Below are 22,757 nucleotides of genomic sequence, written 5' to 3'. Positions count from 1 at the left end.
TGAAAATACTGATACGCACACCTATGTTTATGCATTATTTACAATACCACAAAATATGGAAGCACCCTAAGTGTCCATCAATAGATGAATGGATAAAGAAGATGTACTATAAATATACAATGGAACATTACGCAGCCATAAAAAAGAATGAGATCTTGCAATTTGTGACAACATGGATGGGACTAGAGGATATTATGCTAAGTGAAATAAATTTTTTTAAAATTTTTATTTATTTATTTATTTATGATAGTCACAGAGAGAGAGAGAGAGGCAGAGACACAGGCAGAGGAAGAAGCAGGCTCCATGCACCAGGAGCCTGATGTGGGATTCGATCCTGGGTCTCCAGGATTGCGCCCTGGGCCAAAGGCAGGCGCCAAACCACTGCGCCACCCAGGGATCCCGTGAAATAAATCTTTAAAAGCAAATACTGTATGATTTCACTTATATGTGGAATCTAAAAAACAAAACAAGTGAACAAATAAAAGCAGAAGCAGACCAGATCCATAAATACAGAGAATAAACTGCTGGTTGCCAGATAGGAAGTGGATGGGAGGATGAAAAAAATGGAGGAAGAGGAGTGAGAGATACAGGTAAAAAGAAAAGTTATATCCTTCTCCCTTCTCTGGTGGCTCAATCTCTCAAGGATCCAACCTGTACTCTAAATAGTATTAAGTATAAGTCTTTGTTTTTGTACATGTTGTGTATTTGATATGGGTGAGGAACTTGTGAGAAATTGTAAGTGTGCTTGCAAAGAAGCAAGTTGAATAGAGTTATGACTTGACATCATAGATCAAAATCTCTTCTGCTTCTCTTCTACCTACCAAGACTTATATATTTAACAACTTCCCTCAGGGATAAGGAAAATTTTTGATAAAAGACCAGGACTTTTGTTCCTACCAATTCATTCACTCGTTTAGGAGCTTCAGCTCAAGTCTTTGCTCTCCTTTGATACTACTTTTAATCAAATACGTATCCTGTGGGCCAGATACTGCAGGTATGAAGTTCTTTATTGCCCCTTGCTAAGCTTCATTACTTAGCAGTTCAGTTCCATTTCTCTTTTCTGTTCTCATTTTGTTTGGACTCTAGATTCCAAAGTACAAAGGATTATTGACCTGGTTGGAAAAATACCGGTTACCCTTCTTCTGTAAAACCAACTTGTGTCTCCATTACATTCTCTGTCAGGAGCTCATCAGTTTCATTAAGTCCCCAGAAGGAGGTAAGCAGGAGTGGAGAAATATGGGAAACCAGGTTGCATAATGATCCTGTGCCTATTATATAAGATACTGACTACCCATGTACCCTTAGATGTGACGGTGGCTCAGCTTGTAATGCAGCAGTAGGTGAAATCTTAGACTGAAAAATTGGTACCTAAAGGAATAAGCAAGAATTAGATAGGTTGTACGTGTTATTTGTCTCACTGCAGCCAAAAATGAGAGAATTACTGGTGGACACAGAACATGGTGAAATTGCCTAAAATATATCTGGAATCAAACATAGCTCACTACCTTCATTGCTACCACTTGGTCTAAGTCACCATCATTTCTCACCTGCCTACTGAAATCATCTCTTAATTAGTCTCCCTCCTTCTGCTCTTTTTCTGCTCACAGCAGCCAGAGAACCTTTTAAAACTTAATTCAGATCATCACTCCTCTGCTTGCTACTCCCTACCCCTACCAATGACTTCTGTCTCAGTATGAAATCCAGTGCCCCTGCAATGGACTTCAGGGCCCTAGGTGTGTGATTCCATTACTTTCAGGACCTCATCTGCTCCTACTCCCCCCGACCCCCACCCTGCTTACTTACTCCATTTCAGTTATATTTGGTCTGCTTGCAGTTCCTCAAATATGCTGTACACATTCTCACTTCAAGGCTTTGCATTGACTATTCACTGTCTGGAATTCTCTTTCTGTATATATACACATTGGCTCCCTCTCTCACCTCTTCAGATCTCTGTGCAAATCTCACCTCCAAGGTGGAGGTTACCCTGATGACCCTAATGTCCCAACCCCCTTTACCCTCTCTTATTTTTTCATTTTGTACTTCTTACAATGTTCAACCTTACTAGATAATGTATTTATTGTGCTCATTGTTTATTATCTGTCTCCTTTACAAGAATGTGAGCTCCTTGAGGGCAGGGATTTTCTGTTTGCTCATGTATTCCAAAAACCTAGAATGGTACTAAGTGGTAGACTTAGTAATATGTAATAAATATTTGTTGAAAGAATGAATTAATAACATTTCCATCAAGGGCTGAATTGATCATTTGACTCTCAGCTCAACTAGCCAAAGGAAACTATGGTCTACTCTGGGGAAAGTCAAGATTCAGTAGATACCATCAAGTAAAATGTAACAAATGTATATTTGATTGGCAAAATCACTGTCAGGTGGGGATTATAGAAGGCAAGAGGTCTTGGTCAGAGGGTGTTTTTATTTTTATTTATTTATTTATTTATTTTTCATATTCTTTTTTTTTTACTGGAGTTCAATTTGCCAACATATAGCATAACACCCAGTGCTCATCCCATCAAATGCCCCCTCAGTGCCCATCACCCAGTCACCCCCACACCCCACCCACCTCCCTTTCCACCACCCCTTTTTAGTTTCCCAGAGTTAGGATCTCTCATGTTCCGTCTCCCTTTATCATATTTCCCACTCATTTTTTCTCCTTTCCCCTTTATTCCCTTTCACTATTTTTTGTATTCCCCAAATGAATGAGACCATATAATGTTTGTCCTTCTTCAATTGACTTATTTCACTCAGCATAATACCATCCAGTTATTACTCAGCCGTTAGAAATGACAAATACCCACCATTTGCTTTGGATGGTGTTTTTAATTTGTGGATTGTACTGTGTTTGTGGGTCCCTCATTTTATGCATGTCACTACTGGGTCTGTTTCCTACCTTTAAAAGTAGATAACCCAACTCATCGAACTGGCCACCATTTTTCCTCACTCTGACTGAATGGAGGTCTAGCTGTCTGCAAGGCTGAGAGAGGTACTGGGGGAAAAGCTCATTCTCTCTCTCTCTTCTCTCTCATCATGGACTTTTCATGGCAGCCAAGATGATGAGATGGAGAAAAGCAGACCAGTGGCTACTCCAGAAGTGCATTGGTGGAGTCAGGGGGATGTGGCGCTTCTGTACCTACCTCAACAGCAGTACAGGTAGGTTCTTGGAGTTGTTTCTGGAAACTTTGAAAGTTGTTAGCAGCTTCCAGGATGCCCCAGAGCACTTATTGATAATAATGTATGTGCATGGGAAATAAAATGTTTTATATTGTTTGGGTTAAGGTCTTTGAAAATAGGCCCACAGTATAGGTTAGGGCAAAAGTAATCAGAGTCCCTTTCTTTTTTTATCCATCCATCCATCCATCCATTAACTTAACAGTGTTTGTTGAACACTACTGTATGGCAGCCACTATGAACAAGATCCATAAATTCCCACTTAATAAAGCTACTACAGGCACACCTGGTTGGCTCAGTGGTTGAGCATCTACCTTTGGCTCAGAACCTGATCCCTGAATCCTAGGATCAAGTCCTGCATCAAGCTCCCGCAGGGAGTCTGTTTCTCCCTCTGCCTATGCCTCTGCCTCTCTCTGTGTCTCTCATGAATAAATAAATAAAATATTAAAAAAATAAAGCTGCCACAATGTGAGGAGACAGACAAGGAACAAGTAAATAAACAAATCCCTATAGCACAAATGTTGGGATCCACTGTTTTCTCTTCTGGTAGATCCAGTGGTTGTTGAGTGCTGGAAGGTCAGCAGCCAGCACTGGCTGACACTCCAGTTTAGCAGCATTAAGTTTTATTTAAGGACAAGCCCTATTTTAAGGGTGAAATCCTGGATTTCCAGGAAGCAGGTAGGGAAGAACTAGACAGACTATCTTTTATGTCATTCAGACTTCAGCTTGGCAAAATTGTGAAACAGAGAATGTAGTCCTTGGCACCTTTAGGCTCAATTATTCTTCTAGCAGCTCTTGGTCCATGATAGAGCAAATGTTCTTTTTGGATAAAACTCAAATGTCTCATGATCCATTCTCAGAGTCTTGCAGTTTTCCCTAAAGTGACAGTTTTTCTCACAACAGCAACAAAAGTCACAAAAGATCCTTACCCATTAAGTCCCTTTTCCCTTTTCCCCATGCTTCCATCTGACTCTACATTATAACATTACTAGAGATGATGACTTAACCCAAAGAAGTGACTAACGATGATGTTGGAGGAAATAGAGCAGGCTGGTGGCGGGGTATGGTATCAGCTGCTACACCCAGATGCAACCACTGAAGGGGCAAGATTGGGCTGCAGCTCTGTGCTTACCCTTTCTAATCTGTAGGTGAAGAGCTGGTGGATTTCTGGATCCTTGCTGAGAGGATCTTGAGCATTGATGAGATGGACCTGGAAATGAGAGACCACTATCTGTCCCTTCTCCTTGTACTGAAGGCTACCCATCTGCAGGAAGGCTCAAAAGTAGTAACTCTCTGCAACATGAACATCAGTAAGAATTATAAAGCATATCTGAAGTGAAATCATGGAGGGATATAACAAAGAAATCAAATCAGTGTCTAATAACTCTCAGTCTCTCATTTTGTAGACTGCCACCTTCTCCATTTTCTATGTATCCAGGGATGCCATTGGGAACCCTTAACAAGGAGGGTTTGCAAGAGGCAAGTTATCCTTAAGCTGGTGTGGGCTTCTTCCTGAGATATTGCTCTCCAGTGAAGATTGGCTGGAAGGAGGAGGAGGAATTAGGACAGGGTAATTAAACAGCTCCTACATCTTCTGAGACTGTATTGTTTGTCTTTTCAAAATTGATATTCCCTAGAACAAACTACAGCTTATCAGCCAAATAATGCATGTAGCCTATGAGCTAAAAATGTTTTTATATTTTTAAAGTGTTAAGGAAGAAGGCTATGCAGCAGCACCTGCGTACAGTTCTCAAATACTAATATATTCACTATCTGGCCTTTTACAGGTTTGCCAGCCTCTCCTCAGAACATCAGATTCATCTAAATTTATTTATTTATTAAGTAAGGAGACATTCCTAACCCAAATATAATTGTGTTCCAGAAGATTTGCTGTTTGGGATTGGTCACACTCCTCTATTTATAGTGATAATTGAGAATTTATGACATTAAAATCAGGGCTAGTAATGATTTTTTCAAATTATCTGGTCTAAATCCTTTCATGCAGGCAGATGTGACTCTAAGAAATCTCATTCTGATACATGTCTCTTCTTAAATATATATTTTTTGTGCCTTTTGCTCTTCTTTACAATAACATCTAATTGTCTAAGAAATAATTCAAGGAATCCCATAAACTGGCTTATTTCTATGGGGAAGAAGGAAGGTAATCAAAGAAAGGGGTCACTATTCCCTGAGAAAACCCTAAAAATGTTTTTACTATATATTCATACTGTCCACACCCCAGGATTCCATGAAGAACAAATAAAATGCTATACACAATGACATTTGGAAAAATTCAAAAAAAACACACCCAACATTATTTTCATCCTTCATGTCTCTCTATTCTTTCCAGAGTCCCTCCTGAACCTCTCCATCTGGCATCCCAACCAGTCAACCACCAGGAGGGAGATCCTGAGCCACATGCAGAAAGTGTCTCTGTTCAAACTTCAGAGCTATTGGCTCCCCAACTTTTACATCCATGCCAGGACGATTATGGCCAAGGAGGAATCATGCCAAGGTTTGATGCAGGAATATGAGACTCGCCTGTGCACTGTTTGCTGTACTCATGTAGGAGGACTCCCTCTAAACATGAGCATCAAGAAGTGCCATCACCCCCAGAAACAGTACTCAAGCAGGAAGATCAAGAGGCGGATGTGGCAATTGATAGACCATGGCTCCACTCTGGAAATGGATACTAAGCCAGATGCCAACATTTTTCCACCCCAGGAGATGTGTTCTAAAGAGGACATATACAAATACCTACAAATGCCTTCCCCAAAAGTGACTTCTTCAAGAGAGCGAATAATCAGTTCCCTGGAAAAGGATATTCTCTGTGCCAGGAAGTCCAGCATGAAGAAGAAATCCAAAAGCCACCTCCACATGGAGGGCCTCTTTGAGACAGCATTCTCTACACATCTGAGGACTGTCACCCCCATCATCAATCACTCCCCCCAGATGACTATCAAGAAGTCCATTAAGCAAAGCATTTCCTTAGGGTACACCCACTGGGCCTTGTGTGCTGATGCCTATGCAGGGAGTCCCTTCCGGGACCACCTGAAAAAGCAGGATTTGAAAGTGGAGATCCAACTCCTGGACCTCTGGCAGGAGCTGCACCATTTCCTCAGTGTCCTGATGAGTACCAGGAAGACTGGGAATGCCACCTTTCGGCACATGCTGGGCAACCGAATTTGTGAGCTCTATCTGAATGAACAGATTGGTCCATGCCTACCACTCAAATCACAAACCATTGAAGGCCTGAAGGAGATGCTGCCTTCTGGGGAAGTAAACCCCTGGATACCCAGAGCCCAGAGAGAGATCTGCAAGGTAGGCTAAGCCCCACAAAAATGGGTTAGTATCTGGAAGATTAGGTCAAGACTGACCAAAAACCCTATTTGGTCATCTAGACTGGTTAAGTTAATGATACAATATATCAAAAAGTTGGTTGATCTCTTAGGAAAAAACTATGTGAATTCCCAAGAAACAGCTAAAAATCCAAAATAGAATGGAAGTGGCATAGTGGTCAACATCCACTTTTTATTTCTTCCTTAATTTCCCCTTGTGTGGAATCTCCCAAATCTATGAAACTTCAGAGTGTTCTACTGAAGAAAGTTCTAAGAATTCTGTTCTAAACATTATATATTGAAATGCAGGGTCTCCCTTTCCTAGACTAGCCATCAAGGAAATGGGCCAGTTGGTAGGAGTTTGTTCTTATCCCAAAACATTAGATTAAAGCATGCAACTATCCCGAAGATTCACAGGAGATAAGGGCCATAGCCTGACTATTGTATGGTCAAGATCTTGGCAGAAAACAAATGGAAGAATCGAATTGAATAATAGATTAAAGCCCAACACAAGGAACTGCTTACAAAGGAAAGGGCAGGAGGGTAGGGAAAACCACAGGAGATAATATAATACTTCAGGGCCAGTAAGGCTGGGTCACTTTTTTCCCTCCAAGGTCTGAAGAATTGAGAAGAGGAAGCAGTTTTCAGAACCAGGAGAGAAAGAGCTATATGGTATGGGACACTTGGCAGGAACTCTAATTGTCAGAAGAAGTGTATAGCCATTCCTCAGTGAAATGGCCAAAAAGGGTCAAGGGGAATAGCTAATCCCAAGCTCACTCTCCTCCTGCTTTCCCATCTCCTACTAGGTCTTTTAATTAGATCAGTCCAACCTGAGGTCAAGGAGGTCTATACAGGTTAATTTTCCAAGGCACAAGCAGGGTGAAGAAGGATAGAGAGTAGATCTGGAAGGGCAGGTGTATATAAACAACTTATTTAGTGCATTAAATAAAATGTGTTTGCCTTATAAAGCATGTTCCCACCCATTACCTCTATTAGGCTTCTGAGAACCTCTGAGAGGCAGAGTAGTTCTGTTGCCTCTGTTGTACAATTGAGGTAAATGAGACTCCTAGAGGGTTAAGTGGGTTATCCCAAAAGCACACAGCAGGTTAGTGGAAAAACCAGGAGGTCTTGGTTCTAAATCTAGCACAATTTCCAGTACATCTTAGTTATCCATAGCTGCACATCGAGTAGTGTAAGACCAAATCAATCCAGTGGGTACACAGCCAGAGCTCTTCTTTGCATAGTTCTTTAGTGGAAGGCCAGAGGCCCCACTTTTCTTTGTGTAAGTATTTGGAATTAGAGGCTTATACTAGGGCTGTGCTTCTTGGATTAGCAGATCCACACAGAAAAGCCTCCTGCCTGGACCTTGGTCTTCAGCGAAGATATTGATGGTATTTGTATTAGGTAAGACTAGCTATCACAGTTTCTCAGGTTAAAAATCTTGATATCATCCATGGCTTGCCCTTTTGTCTCATACCCATGTCTAGTCCTGTGAATCCTGTTGAATCCAGTTGGTTCAACCTTAAAAATATATGCAGAATCTGGCATTCTTCCCCTTCCCTGTTACAGCCACTCTTGTCCAAGCCCCATCCAGTGTTATCTGGGTTACTACAGTGGCCTCTTAACTGATGCCTATGGATTTGTCCTTGCAGATGACAAGAAGGCTCATTTCCACACTGGCAGGGTGATCTTGCAAAAGCATAAGTTGTGTAATTTAACTGAAAATAAGTAAAAGGAAGTAATTGGGGACGTTGAAAACAGATGGCTTTCTGTCTTCAGTAAAATCCAAGGTCCTTGCCCAAACTGACAAAGCCTACATAATCTCTCCTGGACACATCACTCCAGCCATGCCAGGTATATTGCCAGCTCAGTAGCAGTGCTCCCACTGTGTGTAGTGTGCAGATGCTCATGCAGCTGTGCCCCCACTCCTTCAGCTGTGTTTGCTCAAGTTATCTCAGTGAGGCCTTCCTTACCCACTTTATATAAAATTTCATCCCCACTCCCATTTTATTTTTCTTCTTAGTACTTATCATCATTATCCAGATCCAACATCCATTCTTACATACATACATACACTCTGTGTGAGGGTGTGTATAATACATGTGTAATCCTTACAATGTACATATATGCATATGTGCATACCATATACATCTATTATGTATACATATGCTCATATTATTTTTCAGATATATAATATTACGTATATATGTTTAACTTATTTTGCTTATTTTCTTTCTCCTTATGAGGGTGGGGATTTTCATGTTTTGTCAGTACTGTCTCCCCCAAATCTGGAACACTACCTTGGGGTATGGTATTCAGTGCTTGATAGTACAGATAGACATTCATACTCAATAGATGTTGGTTGAACCAATCAACCCAGTTAGCAATGGCCCCTCTTTTGGCATTGCCCAAGACTCTTTTTGCTTGTTGGAGACAAATAGATTCTATGAGAACTTGGATTTTCAACCATCTCTTCAACCAACTTCCAATTATCCAGTCAACCTTTGTAAAGTGCCAATAGCATGCCCGCTGATATGTTCATTTCCTGACTTCTGGCTCAACAATGTAGAAACACAGTCTACATGGAGGAGGAGGACAAGTTTTAAAAATTCTGGCTGTGTCATTGTTTGGCTATGTGGTCTTGAACAAACCCAAAGTCTAAATTCTTGAATTTCCCCAGGTCTTTTAGTCCTCATATATAAAATGAGAATTGGGACAAAATCATATTTGATCATATTTGTTGGATTTAATATGTTTATAGATACATTAACAATACTATAAAAGGAAATAGGTAGAGAGAAGTGGGTATGAACCTGGAAGACAGAACATCAGCTTAAAAATTTCCTTGGGTTCTAACCAAAGAGGGAAGGATTGAGAGAAGATACTGAAAATGGTGAGAGTAAGGGGTTCCATGAACACTGGAAAATATTTACTGTCTGGCCTCTTTTACACTGCTTTCAGGATGGGACAGAAGAGTTTAGCAAATTATGGATGAACTGAATTCTGAAGTAAACTCTGATACATTCTGATGAAAAATAATTATAGAAAAAATACATATATATTACAAATAGGTCAAATTTTAAAAAGTAATTATAGGTTAATAGGTCAAATTTTAAAAAGTAATTATAGGTTAAGATATTGTTTTATTATATTTATTATAAGTAGTATGTTGCTACAAATCTGACTATTCTAATAGAAAATGTTCTATTAAGCATTGTTAAGATACCAATTAGATCACTTATTCACTAGTTATTAGAGTCATAAGTCTTTTAAACTAGAAGGAACCTTAGTAGGATACCCCTTTCACACATGTTTATTTATTATTCATATTTTATATATGTATTTAGAGATTATACATTGGTCAATCATATTGTATTACAGTATATATTGTTAGTATTCAATCACTGAGCTGAATTTCCTTAAGAATATACTTCACTCCAGTTCCCCAGTTCTGATGAAGTTTCTAAAACTTGTACTCTTAGACTCACCTTCTGGCATCATGACTGAGGTGGTTTGTAAAACCAGTCTTACATTATTTAAAAAGTATTGTTGTTGACTCATTCCCTGCAAAATAATGCCTAGACTACTTAGCAAGCATTCAAGTCCCTCGTGAAATCCCAACCAACCTTCACTGCCTCAACCCTTGCCACTACCTCACGCTTGAGCTCTTTGCAGAATGCTGCAGCTCACCCATGCTGGAGTACCCATCATTTCCAAACATGTCCTTTCCCACCTCTGTGCTTTTGCTTAAGTTCTTCCTACTGCCTGGAATGCCATTTACTCAACTTCCATATAATAAGCTCCTACTTATCCTACAAAATGCAAATTCTGGTTTAAATTTCCTTGCCTTTATTAATTCTTTCTGGATTTCCTGGACTCAAAACAAAAATAAATGATCCCACGTTTCTGCTCCCAGAGAACTTTGTTCACCTTTGTGTGGAGGCATGTGCTTTCCTGTGCTGCTCATCATGCTAGAAAGTGAGCTCCTTGAGAACAAGGTTTATAGCATATTGATCTGTGTATTCTCAGCCATTTGCATGTGCTTGGCAGATAAGAGGCCCTCAGAAACTATTTGTCAAATAAATGAATGAATGAAGGTGAGAATACAAAAAAATAAACCTAGCTAGCACTAACTCTTAGGTTTTTTGTTGTTATTGTTACTTTCTCTTTGTTTTAATGTGATGAAAGAACCATGTGATCCTCTCAATAGATGCAGAGAAAGCATTTGACAAAATACAGCATCCATTCCTGATCAAAACTCTTCAGAGTGTAGGGATAGAGGGAACATTCCTCAGCATCTTAAAAGCCATCTATGAAAAGCCCACAGCAAATATCATTCTCAATGGGAAAACACTGGGAGCCTTTCCCCTAAGATCAGGAATGAGACAGGGATGTCCACTCTCACCACTGCTATTCAAAATAGTACTAGAAGTCCTAGCCTCAGCAATCAGACAACAAAAAGAGAAAAAAGGCATTCAAATTGGCAAAGAAGTCAAACTTTCCCTCTTCGCCGATGACATGATACTCTACATAGAAAACCCAAAAGCCTCCACCCCAAGATAGCTAGAACTCATACAGCAATTTGACAGTGTGGCAGGAAACAAAATCAATGCCCAGAAGTCAGTGGCATTTCTATACACTAACAATGAGACTGAAGAAAAAGAAATTAAGGAGTCAATCCCATTTACAATTGCACCCAAAAGCATAAGATACCTAGTAATAAACCTAACCAAAGAAGTAAAGGATCTATACCCTCAAAACTATAGAACACTTTTGAAAGAAATTGAGGAAGACACAAAGAGATGGAAAAATATTCCATGCTCATGGATTGGAAGAATTACTATTGTGAAAATGTCAATGTTACCCAGGGCAATTTACACATTTAATGCAATCCCTACCAAAATACCATGGACTTTCTTCAGGGAGTTGGAACAAATCATCTTAAAATTTGTGTGGAATCAGAAAAGACCCCAAATAGCCAGGGGAATATTAAAAAAGAAAACCATAGCTGGGGGCATCACAATGCCAGATTTCAGGTTGTACTACAAAGCTGTGGTCATCAAGACAGTGTGGTACTGGCACAAAAACAGACACATAGATCAATGGAACAGGATAGAGAATCCAGAAGTGGACCCTCAACTTTATGGTGAACTAATATTCGACAAAGCAGGAAAGATTATCCACTGGAAAAAAGACAGTCTCTTCAATAAATGGTGCTGGGAAAATTGGACATCCACATGCAGAAGAATGAAACTGGACCATTCTCTTACACCATACACAAAGATAAACTCAAAATGGATGAAAGATCTAAATGTGAGACAAGATTCCATCAAAATCCTAGAGGAGAACACTGGCAACACTCTATTTGAACTTGGCCACAGTAATTTCTTGCAAGATACATTCATGAAGGCAAGAGAAACAAAAGCAAAAGTGCATTATTGGGACTTCATCAAGATAAGACCTGTGCAGAAGATACCACCAACAAAACTAAAAGACAACCTACAGAATGGGAGAAGATATTTGCAAATGACCTATCGGATAAAGGGCTAGTTTCCAAGATCTATGAAGAACTTATTAAACTCAACAGCAAAGAAACAAACAATCCAATCATTAAATGGGCGAAAGACATGAAGAGAAATCTCACAAAGGAAGACATGGACATGGCCAACATGCACATGAGAAAATGCTCTGCATCACTGGCCATCAGGGAAATACAAATCAAAACCACAATGAGATACCACCTCATACCAGTGAGAATGGGGAAAATTAACAAGACAGGAAACAAATGTTGGAGAGGATGTGGAGAAAAGGGAACCCTCTTGCACTGTTGGTGGGAATGTGAACTGGTGCAGCCACTCCGGAGAACTGTGTGGAGGTGCCTCAAAGAGTTAAAAATAGGTCTGTCCTACCACCCAGCAATTGCACTGCTGGGGATTTACCCCAAAGATACAGATGCAGTTAAATGCCGGGACACCTGCACCCCGATGTTTATAGCAGCAATGTCCACAATAGCCAAACTGTGGAAGGAGCCTCGGTATCCATCGAAAGATGAATGGATAAAGAAGATGTGGTCTATGTATACAATGGAATATTCCTCAGTCATCAGAAACGACAAATACCCACCATTTGCTTCGACGTGGATGGAACTGGAGGGTATTATGCTGAGTGAAATAAGTCAATCGGAGAAGGACAAACATTATATGGTCTCATTCATTTGGGGAATATAAAAAATAGTGAAAGGGAATAAAGGGGAAAGGAGAGAAAATGAGTGGGAAATATCAGAGAGGGAGACAGAACATGAGAGACTCCTAACTCTGGAAAACGAACAAGGGGTGGTGGAAAAGGAGGTGGGCGGGGGATGGCAGTGACTGGGTGACAGGCACTGAGGGGGGCACTTGATGGGATGAGCACTGGGTGTTATGCTATATGTTGGCAAATTGAACTCCAATTAAAAAAATAAAATTAAAAAATATTCTTCAGAAGTGAGTAAGGTCTTGGAGTGTGAGATACTAAGAGAATACACTTTAAAAGAAGATCCTTAAAATAAAAAAGAAAGAAAGAAAGAAAGAAAGAAAGAAAGAAAGAAAGAAAGAAAGAAAGAAAGAAAGAAAGAAGAAAGAAAGAAAGAAAGAAAGAAAGAAAGAAAGAAAGAAAGAAAGAAAGAAAGAAAGAAAGAAAGATCCTTGGTTTTTAGGACCATTTTGAGAATCAAATGAGATGGTACTTTATTTAGAAAAGAACAAGGGAGTACAAAGATGCCAAGTAATTGTCTTTCAGTAAATTGCTATTATTTTCTTAAATACCAACTACCATTCTCTGAGATTCAGAAGGAGACTGCACGAGCTGCCATATTCAGAGACACATAGATTGTCTTGTGGTTGAATCAGAGAATCCAGAATCTGCAGCCTGCTTTTCTCCCACATGAACACTGGCACAAGAGATGCAGCAAACAGCATCACCTTGTAACACTTATGTCCTCTTTGGATTTCAGATGCTCTGCTCCTGGTATGATGAATTCCTGGATGAAGAGGACTACTGGTTTCTCATTTTTACAGTAGGAGGGACCTTGAGTTGGGGAGAAATCATGAGGTTGTAGGGAGAAAAAGAGTAACTGCTCCCTTAGAACCCTTATTTGTCAAAGTAAATGAAATTTTTATTTTTCCTAGAGGCCACTAGGTGTTGACAAGGTCCCTGATGTTCTAAAGATAAACCTTAAGGAAAAAGACTCAAGTGCAATAGCTGATTTTGAAGAAGTCACATTCAAATAGAATTTCTTCCTTATAGAAATGGATTTAATTAGAAGCGGGTGGAGGGGTGGTGTGTAAAGGAGCAATGGTTCTTAACAAAATGAAAGCAATCAGCAGCATAAATGACATGTGACAAGGAGGCACAGGGGACTGGGCTGTTAAAAAATCTTGCTTCTCGTCTAGCTCCTATAGCAGGTGCTCTCTGCCCTCATCCTCTTCTCTTAGACCAAGTTCAGCAGCAGCAGATGGCATAAAAAAGGATCTATAAATAAAGAAGAGAACATTCTTCTTTATAAGAGGTGTGAGGAATCCCTGGAGTTAAGCCAGGGTTTGGCTAACATGGAGAAAATGGATTCTATGCAGTGGCAAAAGATAGCTACTGAGGACCTGAGACAATGCGGGTCTCTCCAGGTAGAACTGAACTCTCCAGTGTTCCAAGCAGGTAAGGGCAGTCACCATAATTTTTTGATCCTAATATATAGGCAACTGGGAAATATTAATATTTAACATTTAGTGAGTGTTTACTACATGTCAGCACTGTGCAATGCAAAGTTTACCTCATTTGATCTTCAAAATAACCTGTGAGGTAAGTACTGAGTAACTGAGGCACAGAGAAGATAATTGACCTTCCCAAGGTCACACAGTAAATGGCACGGCCAGGATTTCACTGACTGACTGGCCTCTTCTAGCTCTGAAGGGAGCAGAGCACTGAAGTTTGGCCAGACTCATGTCCACCAAAGCATCACCTCAATTAAAGAATAATTCACTTTTGTACATCTGATAAGCATGGTCCCCCTTGCCACACTTCCTCCAGAGTCAGGTTCAAAGCATTTTTGTGAATATATTTTTAATAGCTACTGACCTTGCCCAACATAACATAGTAGCTGACTCACGGAGTAGAGAGGAGTGGTTGGGAGCACAAGGCTCTGCTGTCCCAGAGGTCTGGGTTATATCCTAGTTCTCCTGCTGACTGGAAACTTAAGTATTTAAGTATTTAAATGTATTTAACCTCTCGTTAAGCCCTAGTTTTCTCATCCTTAAAATGGGAATAATAATAATAGATTTGTTGTGAAGAAGCCCCCAGGTCACCTATGAAAGCAATTACCACAATGTTTGGCAACAGTAAAAGTCCATAATGTCAGCCATTAATATCCAAATTGAACCAAGAAAACTGAGGCAATCAGAGTACTGCAGCATTTCTTTTTTTTATAAATTTATTTTTTATTGGTGTTCAATTTGCCAACATATAGCATAACACCCATTGCTCATCCCGTCAAGTGCCCACCTCAGTGCCCGTCACCCAGTCACCCCCACCCCCCACCCCCCACCCACCTCCCCTTCCACTACCCCTAGTTCGTTTCCCAGAGTTAGGAGTCTTTCATGTTCTGTCTCCCTTTCTGATATTTCCCACTTATTTTTTCTCCTTTCCCCTTTATTCCCTTTCACTATCTTTTATATTCCCCAAATGAATGAGACCATATAATGTTTGTCCTTCTCCAATTGACTTATTTCACTCAGCATAATACCCTCCAGTTCCATCCACGTCGAAGCAAATGGTGGGTATTTGTCATTTCTGATGGCTGAGGAATATTCCATTGTATACATAGACCACATCTTCCTTATCCACTCATCTTTCAATGGACACCAAGGCTCCTTCCACAGTTTGGCTATTGTGGACGTGGCTGCTATAAACATCGGGGTGCAGTTGTTCCGGCGTTTCACTGCATCTATATCTTTGGGGTAAATCCCCAGCAGTGCAATTGCTGGGTGTTAGGACAGACCTATTTTTAACTCTTTGAGGAACCTCCACACAGTTTTCCAGAGTGGCCGCACCAGTTCACATTCCCACCAACAGTGCAAGAGGATTCCCTTTTCTCCTCATCCTCTCCAACATTTGTGGTTTCCTGCCTTGTTAATTTTCCCCATTCTCACTGGTGTGAGGTGGGATCTCATTGTGGTTTTGATTTGTATTTCCCTGATGGCCAGTGATGCAGAGCATTTTCTCATGTGCGTGTTGGCCATGTCTATGTCTTCCTCTGTGAGATTTCTGTCCATGTCTTTTGCCCATTTCATGTTTGGATTGTTTCTTTGCTGTTGAGTTTAATAAGTTCTTCATAGATCTTGGAAACTAGCCCTTTACCTTATAGGTCATTTGCAAATATCTTCTCCCATTCTGTAGGTTGTCTTTTAGTTTTGTTGACTGCATCCTTTGCTGTGCAAAAGCATCTTATCTTGATGAAGTCCCAATAGTTCATTTTTGCTTTTGTTTCTCTTACCTTCATGGATGAATCTTGCAAGAAATTACTGTGGCCAAGTTCAAAAAGGGTGTTGCCTGTGTTCTCCTCTAGGATTTTGATGGAATCTTGTCTCACATTTAGATCTTTCATCCATTTTGAGTTTATCTTTGTGTATGTGCAGCATTTCTTAAACTTCAACCCACAATAAACACATTTGACTTCAGGGAACATGTACTTGTAAATATGTGTGTGCATATATATGGGACAACATTTTCACAAAGCAATATTACCCTTATTATATAAGGTGATTTCCCCTAATATTCTCTATTCTATTTTGTAAAAGCTGACAATGACAGTTTTTTGACATATTATTGAGTCGTGACCTGCACTTTTAAAAACACAGAGGAGGAGTAAGCCAAAGCTTTGAAAATTCAATTCCACCACTCCCTTGCTCTGTGAGCCTCAGCGAGTCATCTCATCTCTTTGAGCCTCATTTTCTCAAGTATACAGTGAGGATAATGGCCCCTACTTGGTAGAATTGCTGAGGGTATTGAAGGCAATGCATTTACACTGCAAGCAGGTGCTCAATACATATTTGGTAGATTACACTAAAAAATGTAACATTTTATTTTTTAAAGCTTTTATGTGCACTCCATATATAAAACAGGGTGCCTTAAATGCTTGCCTCTCAAGAGCCATGCTTGGGCATGAGTTATTTAAATCTAGCATGAACAAGTCCTCTGTTTCCTATCAGAGTTTCACCTTCTCATGCCACAACCTGTTCAAGAGAAAAGTGGAAGAAAGGATGGCTGATAAATTTCACCACACACATACTTGGCAATAGGCATGGTTGGTGGCCTTGGAGTGCCAGGGATGACCAGAAAGAGTGGGAATTACTTTCCATGAAGCTGCTTCTTCCCTCCCCCAACACACATCATTATTCCCTCAACCACTGCCTTTTTGGAATGCAAGTCTGACCTGATAAGGTCCTCCTGTATTTTTGCTCAACCCAGGGCCCTGACTCCCAGATGGACTGATGCCTCCACTCAGGATGCACCATAAACTCACAGAGCATCAGAGCTAGAATACTTCTCTCAGATTTCATACGGAGAAAATGAGTCTCTGAGAAGTGGAAAGACTTGGCCAAGGTTGCTTAATAAGGGAGGGATTGGTCCAGGACTAGAAATCTGGATCTATTATAGGAATGATCTACTGCTCTTATAACTTAACAGCCAGATTCACCTGGCTGAGAGAGGAGAATGATAACAATGACAAAGCTGACATAAGGACAACTAATCTTTGTGGGTCCCTCCCCCAGCATTCCTTCTAGACTCCACCAATATAATCTTCAGAAAGTATTGGACTGCCTTGGGAGAGTTTCTGGAGAACTGTGTGCAATTAGACTTATTTTAAACCCCAGAACTCACAACATGATTGAGTGTTTTCACCTTGGTAGGAGGTAAGGTGCTGCTAATCTGTATCTATTGTCTAGTATATGACTAGAAGGAAGGCTGCCTCATCTTATTTTGGATACAAAAAGGTATTCCCTCTCAATTCATTATGTATAACTAGAAATAACATATGGCTATTTCTAGAAAAAATAATTTTCTCTCAAAGGACAATGATTTGCAACTATTAATGATATTCACATATATGAACTGTCAATTCTGAAAGTAATTCCCAAAGACAGGGCCAAGCAAGAGAGAACGTTCCTAGCATGTTATTTGCCATATACAATCCCTAAGTGTATCAAATTCTTTGAAGCAATAGCAGAATGTTTGGAATACATTTGCAATTCCTTCCCATAACAGATGGCTGCTTCAAAGGGGTCAATATTCATTTGGATACATTACTTCTTGTATATGTGTTAAATATTAGTATTTCTTTCAAAACCATAACTCAGTTACCCCTGCATCCTTCAGGCAGAAAATCTCCATGGGTCAGGGGTCCCCAAGAAGGGCAGTGTTCTAATATTCTGGAGAGGAGGAAAAGCTATATTCCCTTACTTCTGATTTGGCCTGAGGAACTTATATTCCTTGTGTGAACATTTTATTAAAACATTCTTATCTTAGTTAAATAATATTTTAAAGGTAATATCCTCAATAAAATTGCATGAATCTTTGAGCCAAAGTGGACAATCAGGCTCTATTCCTTTTTTTCCCTACTTGATAGACACAGAGAAAATGTCCTTTGAGGAACTCTGCTATAAGTATCCAAAGGTGGCCATACAGAGAATCAGTGATGACTACAAAATATATTGTGAAAAAGCACCTAAAACAGGTAAGTATTTACAACTCAAAGATAAATTGGAGACAATCAGGTAAGAGATTCTCCAACTTCAAGAAGCATAAGCCAAGAGAGGAACTGTGCTTCTTTTGAAATGAGGGATGGTCAGGGAAGAATTGCCATGTCTTTTTTCTCCTACACAGCCATAGAAGGGCATCCTGAAACTGACAGGCAATTATAAATGAATGAGGGTGGTGATGAAAATTGTTAATTCCTGCTTTCTCACTTAGTTATCACTCTGGGGTTTTAAATAATGCAGATATGTCTTCTACTGAGTTCATTAGAGTCGGAGATGTGTGGAAGGAGGTTTGTTGGTGTGTGTTCCTAGTATAAGGCCTTTAAAGAAATGAGGAAAGCAGAATTGGCAGAGGTAGATGTTGAACTGCAAGGCAGTTACAATAGACCTCAGCAGATCCCATAGAAGAAGCTCAAAAGCTAGGATGGCCTTTCAGAGTTGTCCCTTACTGAGACAAAGGACCTTTTTTTTCTTTTCACTTTTACATTGACTCAAAAGGGATTTGGCTGACCAAGGGGAGGATACAACCTTGGGTCAGGCAACACCCTTTGGCTGAGGCAATGCCCAGAGGGGGTCTCAACTATGAGCTATCTGTATCCAATACTCCAGGTAGCTGGGAATGGGTGTGGTTAGATCCTAAAAGGAGGATCTGAGTTGTGCACCAGCCGTGCACCACAGCACCCTGTTGACTTTTTTTGTATGGAAACCTCACTCCATATTGGAATAGTTACCCCAGAATTCTGGTTGGTTTCTTTTTCCTAGGGAACTTATACTAGAAGAGCTCACTCACACTCCTAGAGTTTATCTGGAGACCACACCGAATACTCTTCTTCACCCTTCTTTGCTACCCATCCTAGAGTCCCTTTATTCTTAGATAGTGTCTCTGCTGGTCTTAGGGGACTTACCTGGGAGGATGACATACATTGTCATCCCTAAGGAGCCTAAGCTTCCTGATCATCGTGATTTTTCAGGCTATAGTTATTGCGTTTGACAATTTATCATCAAAATTGGGCAGTAGAATACTAAGAGTATTCCCAATGCCAAATTAATGCTCTGCTCCTGCTGTGTTACTGATGTTATAAGGGGGATGATAAGAGTCAATTACTCTGCCAGTACAGTAACTCCTTTGCTTGCCTGCTAGCCTCTTGGCCTAAGGAGCTTAAAGTGCTTACTGTGCCTACTGTGTCCCTAGTAGAAACATTCCCCTTCTGGGAACCAGGATCTCCAGACTGGCACTGTCCAGTACAGTACAGGATCCACTAGCATCATGTGGCCATTGAATACTTGAAATGTATCTGATACTAATAAATTACACAAAATACATTTTATCAAAATTAATTTCAACCTTATATTTTATCTTTTTAATGTTACTACTAGAAAATTTAAAATTATATATGTGATTCATGTTATATTTCTTTTGGACAGCACTGGTATAGACCCACAGAACCTAAAATTGTAAGGATTAAAAATTTTCATAAGTATGGGGCTCCTGGGTGGCTCAGTTGGTTAAACATATGCCTTCAGCTCAGGTCATGATCCCAGGGTCCTGAGATGGAGCCCCTCATTGGGCTCCTTACTCAACAGGGAGCTTGCCCACTCCCTCTCCCTCTGCATGCTGTTACCCTTGCTTGTGTTCTCTCTCTCTCTCTCTCTCTCTCTGTCAAAAAAATAAATAAAATTTAAAAAAAAAGAAATTTCCCTAAGTAAATCAATCATTGATATTGATGTTAAATGGGCCACCCCTACTTTTACTCCTTGTCCTCATAACCTTTGTATTCTTCTTATTGGGGACATCTTATAATGGTCTCCAGTTTATCCTCGTGGATGATGTCCCATTTCCCAAGATCATAAACAAGCTGGTTTCATAGCTGCACCTTCAAAGAATGGCTCCATTGCTGTACCGGGCCAGCAGCTATCATAGTTGATAGAACTAATGGATCCCATCATCATATGTCCATTGCCAACCTCACTTTAAGCATATCACTTGGTCAGAGGAAATGTTACATGGGAGAGCATTCAGGTTTCTTGTAAGTTTCCTGATAGCAATGCTTACTGAGGCTTTGTAGCCAGGAATTCTTGTCAATTCCAGGCAAGATACATTGATACTCATTCCAGAGTTGAAGTGATCCAATGTCATCAATTTCTCACCAAGTGGGTTATTGGTTTTCTATGAGAGTTGTTTTTTTTCACCACATAGGTTTGATGTCTTAAGATTTTGACATATTTGCTTTTGATCATTTTTCAAAGAAATAACAAATTATAGAAACAATCAAAGCCCCTTTACATCTGTCCCTAATTTCAACCTCTAACCTCCCTCACTAGAGAAAATTCCTTCCATTTATTTTCTTATGCCTTTTATTTTATTTTTAAATATTTTATTTAATTGAATATTTTATTTAAATTCAATTTGCCAACATATAGTATAACAGCCAGGGCTCATCTCATCATGTGCCCTCCTTGATGCCATCACCCATTTACCCCATTCCCTGCCACCTCCCTTCTGCAACCCTCTGTTTGTTTCCCAGAGTTAAGAGTCTATTATGGTTTGTCTTCCTCTCTAATCTTTCCCCACTCAGTTTCCTTTCTTTCCCTTTTGGTCCCTTTCACTATTTCTTATATTCCATATGTGAGTGAAACCATTATGATAACTGTCTTTCTTCAGTTGACTTATTTCAGCATAATACCCTCTATTTCTATCCACAACAATGGAAATGGTAGGTATAAATCCTTTCCGATGGCTGAGTAATATGGCATTGTACATATATATACCACATATTCTTTATCCATTCATCTGTTGAAGGATATTGTGGCTCCTTCTGCAGCCTTCCTGGTTAAAGTATTCTTGGCATGGTTTTCTCATTTAGTACCCTGCATACATCATGCCAGCCCTTTCTGGCCTGCCAGGTCTCTGGGGATAGGTCTGCTGTTAATTTGAAATTTCTCACCATATAAGTTAGGAATCTCTTGTCCTGAGCTGCTTTCAGATTTCCTCTTTATCTCTGAAATTTGCAAGCGTTACTATTATATGTTGGGGTGCTGATCAGTTTTAGTTGATTTGGGGGGGCGGTCTTCTCTATCTCTTGGATATGAATGCCAGATTAGGGAAGTTCTCAGCTATGATTTGTTCAAACACGCTTTCTGATCCTCTCTCTCTCTATGTCCTCTGGAATCCCAATAAGATGAATGTTATTCTTTCTCAAACTATTAATTCTTGGAGTCTCTTCCCCTGGGCTCTTAGTTGTTTTTCTCTCTTTTCCTCACCTTGTCTTCTGTGTCACTCACTCTCTCTTCTGCCTAGCTGTTAGAGCATCCAGTCTAGACTGCATCCCAGTGAAAGCATTTTTAATTTCGGCCTGATTAGATCTCATCTCTGCAGTAATAGAATCTCTAGAGTCTTTTATGCTTTTTTCAAGAGCCACCAATAATTGTATGATTGTAATCCTGAATTCTATCTCTGGCATTTTACTTAAATGCATATCCATTAGATCTGTGGCAGAGAGTATTACTTCTGGTTCTTTCTTTTGTGGTGAATTCTTCCCTCTAGTCATTTTGTCCAGCGCAGAATGACTGTCTGAGTAAGCAGAGTAAAAAATATCAACCATGACCTGAGAAAAATATACCATAAACAATTCTGAAGAGGTCAGGGACCAGAAAATTTTAAAAGACTATGAAAGTGAAAAATGGATTTTAAAAAATAGTAAAAATTTAAAAAGGGAGAAGGGAGGAAATGAGGAGGGAGAGAGAATATAGTCTCACAGAGTGGACCAAGATGGTGATCCTCTTTGTTCTGAGTGTATTTTTGGTCTGTATGTTAGAAGGTACTAAATTCAAAAATTATAAAACAAAACAAAACAAAAACACCAAAAACTTATGTACATATAAAAATTTAATTGAATACAAAAAATTTAATTGAATATGTTGAAAGGAAGCCAACAATGAGGAATATATCTATGACATGTAATTGTAAAAACATGAAAGTCAAAAAGGAAAAAACTTAAGATCAAAGAGTTGATAAAATATTATAGTTAAGCAAGAAAAAAGAAAAAATATTGGAAATTTTTTACTCGAAAGATAAAGAAGTCTTAAGGAAAAAACTTCGAGGTCTATACACTATTTTCCCTCAGTCCTGAAGCTTTTCAGTGCTATTTGGTCAGTAAACTTGGTGTTCCCCTGTTCTTCCAGCTGGTCTTCTAGGGGAGAGGCTGCTGCACCGATTCCCAGGTGTCTCTGCCTGGGCGGAAGTGCCCCTTGCCAGGTGGACTGGTTCAGTGTAAGCTGTTTGTCCTGTGAGGTCTTTGTTCCCTGGGGACTGAGCCTTTCTAGGGCGAATGGTCTCCAGGGTGAAAGGAGGAAAAAAAATGGTGGCAGCCAGATCTCCAGCCCCAGAGCCAAGAGCTCCCAGCAGGTGCCAAACTATAGTCTCTTAGTGCGCACTGGCTCAGGTCCTCCTGGG

The 22,757-nt window shown here is 39.9% G+C and overlaps 1 protein-coding gene across 1 annotated transcript in view; it reads left to right on the top strand.

Annotated features, from left to right (window-relative positions):
• The window catches only part of RGSL1 (regulator of G protein signaling like 1), a 68,029-nt gene that overhangs the window by 9,623 nt on the left and 35,649 nt on the right, over nt 1–22,757 (top strand). The window contains exons 4-10 of the mRNA XM_072733679.1: nt 1,087–1,216; nt 4,329–4,490; nt 5,531–6,501; nt 13,510–13,572; nt 13,743–13,748; nt 13,991–14,207; nt 18,175–18,282. Coding sequence (XP_072589780.1) covers nt 1,087–1,216; nt 4,329–4,490; nt 5,531–6,501; nt 13,510–13,572; nt 13,743–13,748; nt 13,991–14,207; nt 18,175–18,282 — 1,657 coding nt within the window. The remainder of the gene's footprint in view (nt 1–1,086; nt 1,217–4,328; nt 4,491–5,530; nt 6,502–13,509; nt 13,573–13,742; nt 13,749–13,990; nt 14,208–18,174; nt 18,283–22,757) is intronic.

Source organism: Vulpes vulpes, chromosome 13, assembly GCF_048418805.1.
Source record: "Vulpes vulpes isolate BD-2025 chromosome 13, VulVul3, whole genome shotgun sequence".
In the NCBI taxonomy this organism is placed as follows: domain Eukaryota; kingdom Metazoa; phylum Chordata; class Mammalia; order Carnivora; family Canidae; genus Vulpes; species Vulpes vulpes.
Note: the sequence above shows the minus strand (reverse complement) of the source record. Positions and strands in the feature narration are given on the sequence as shown.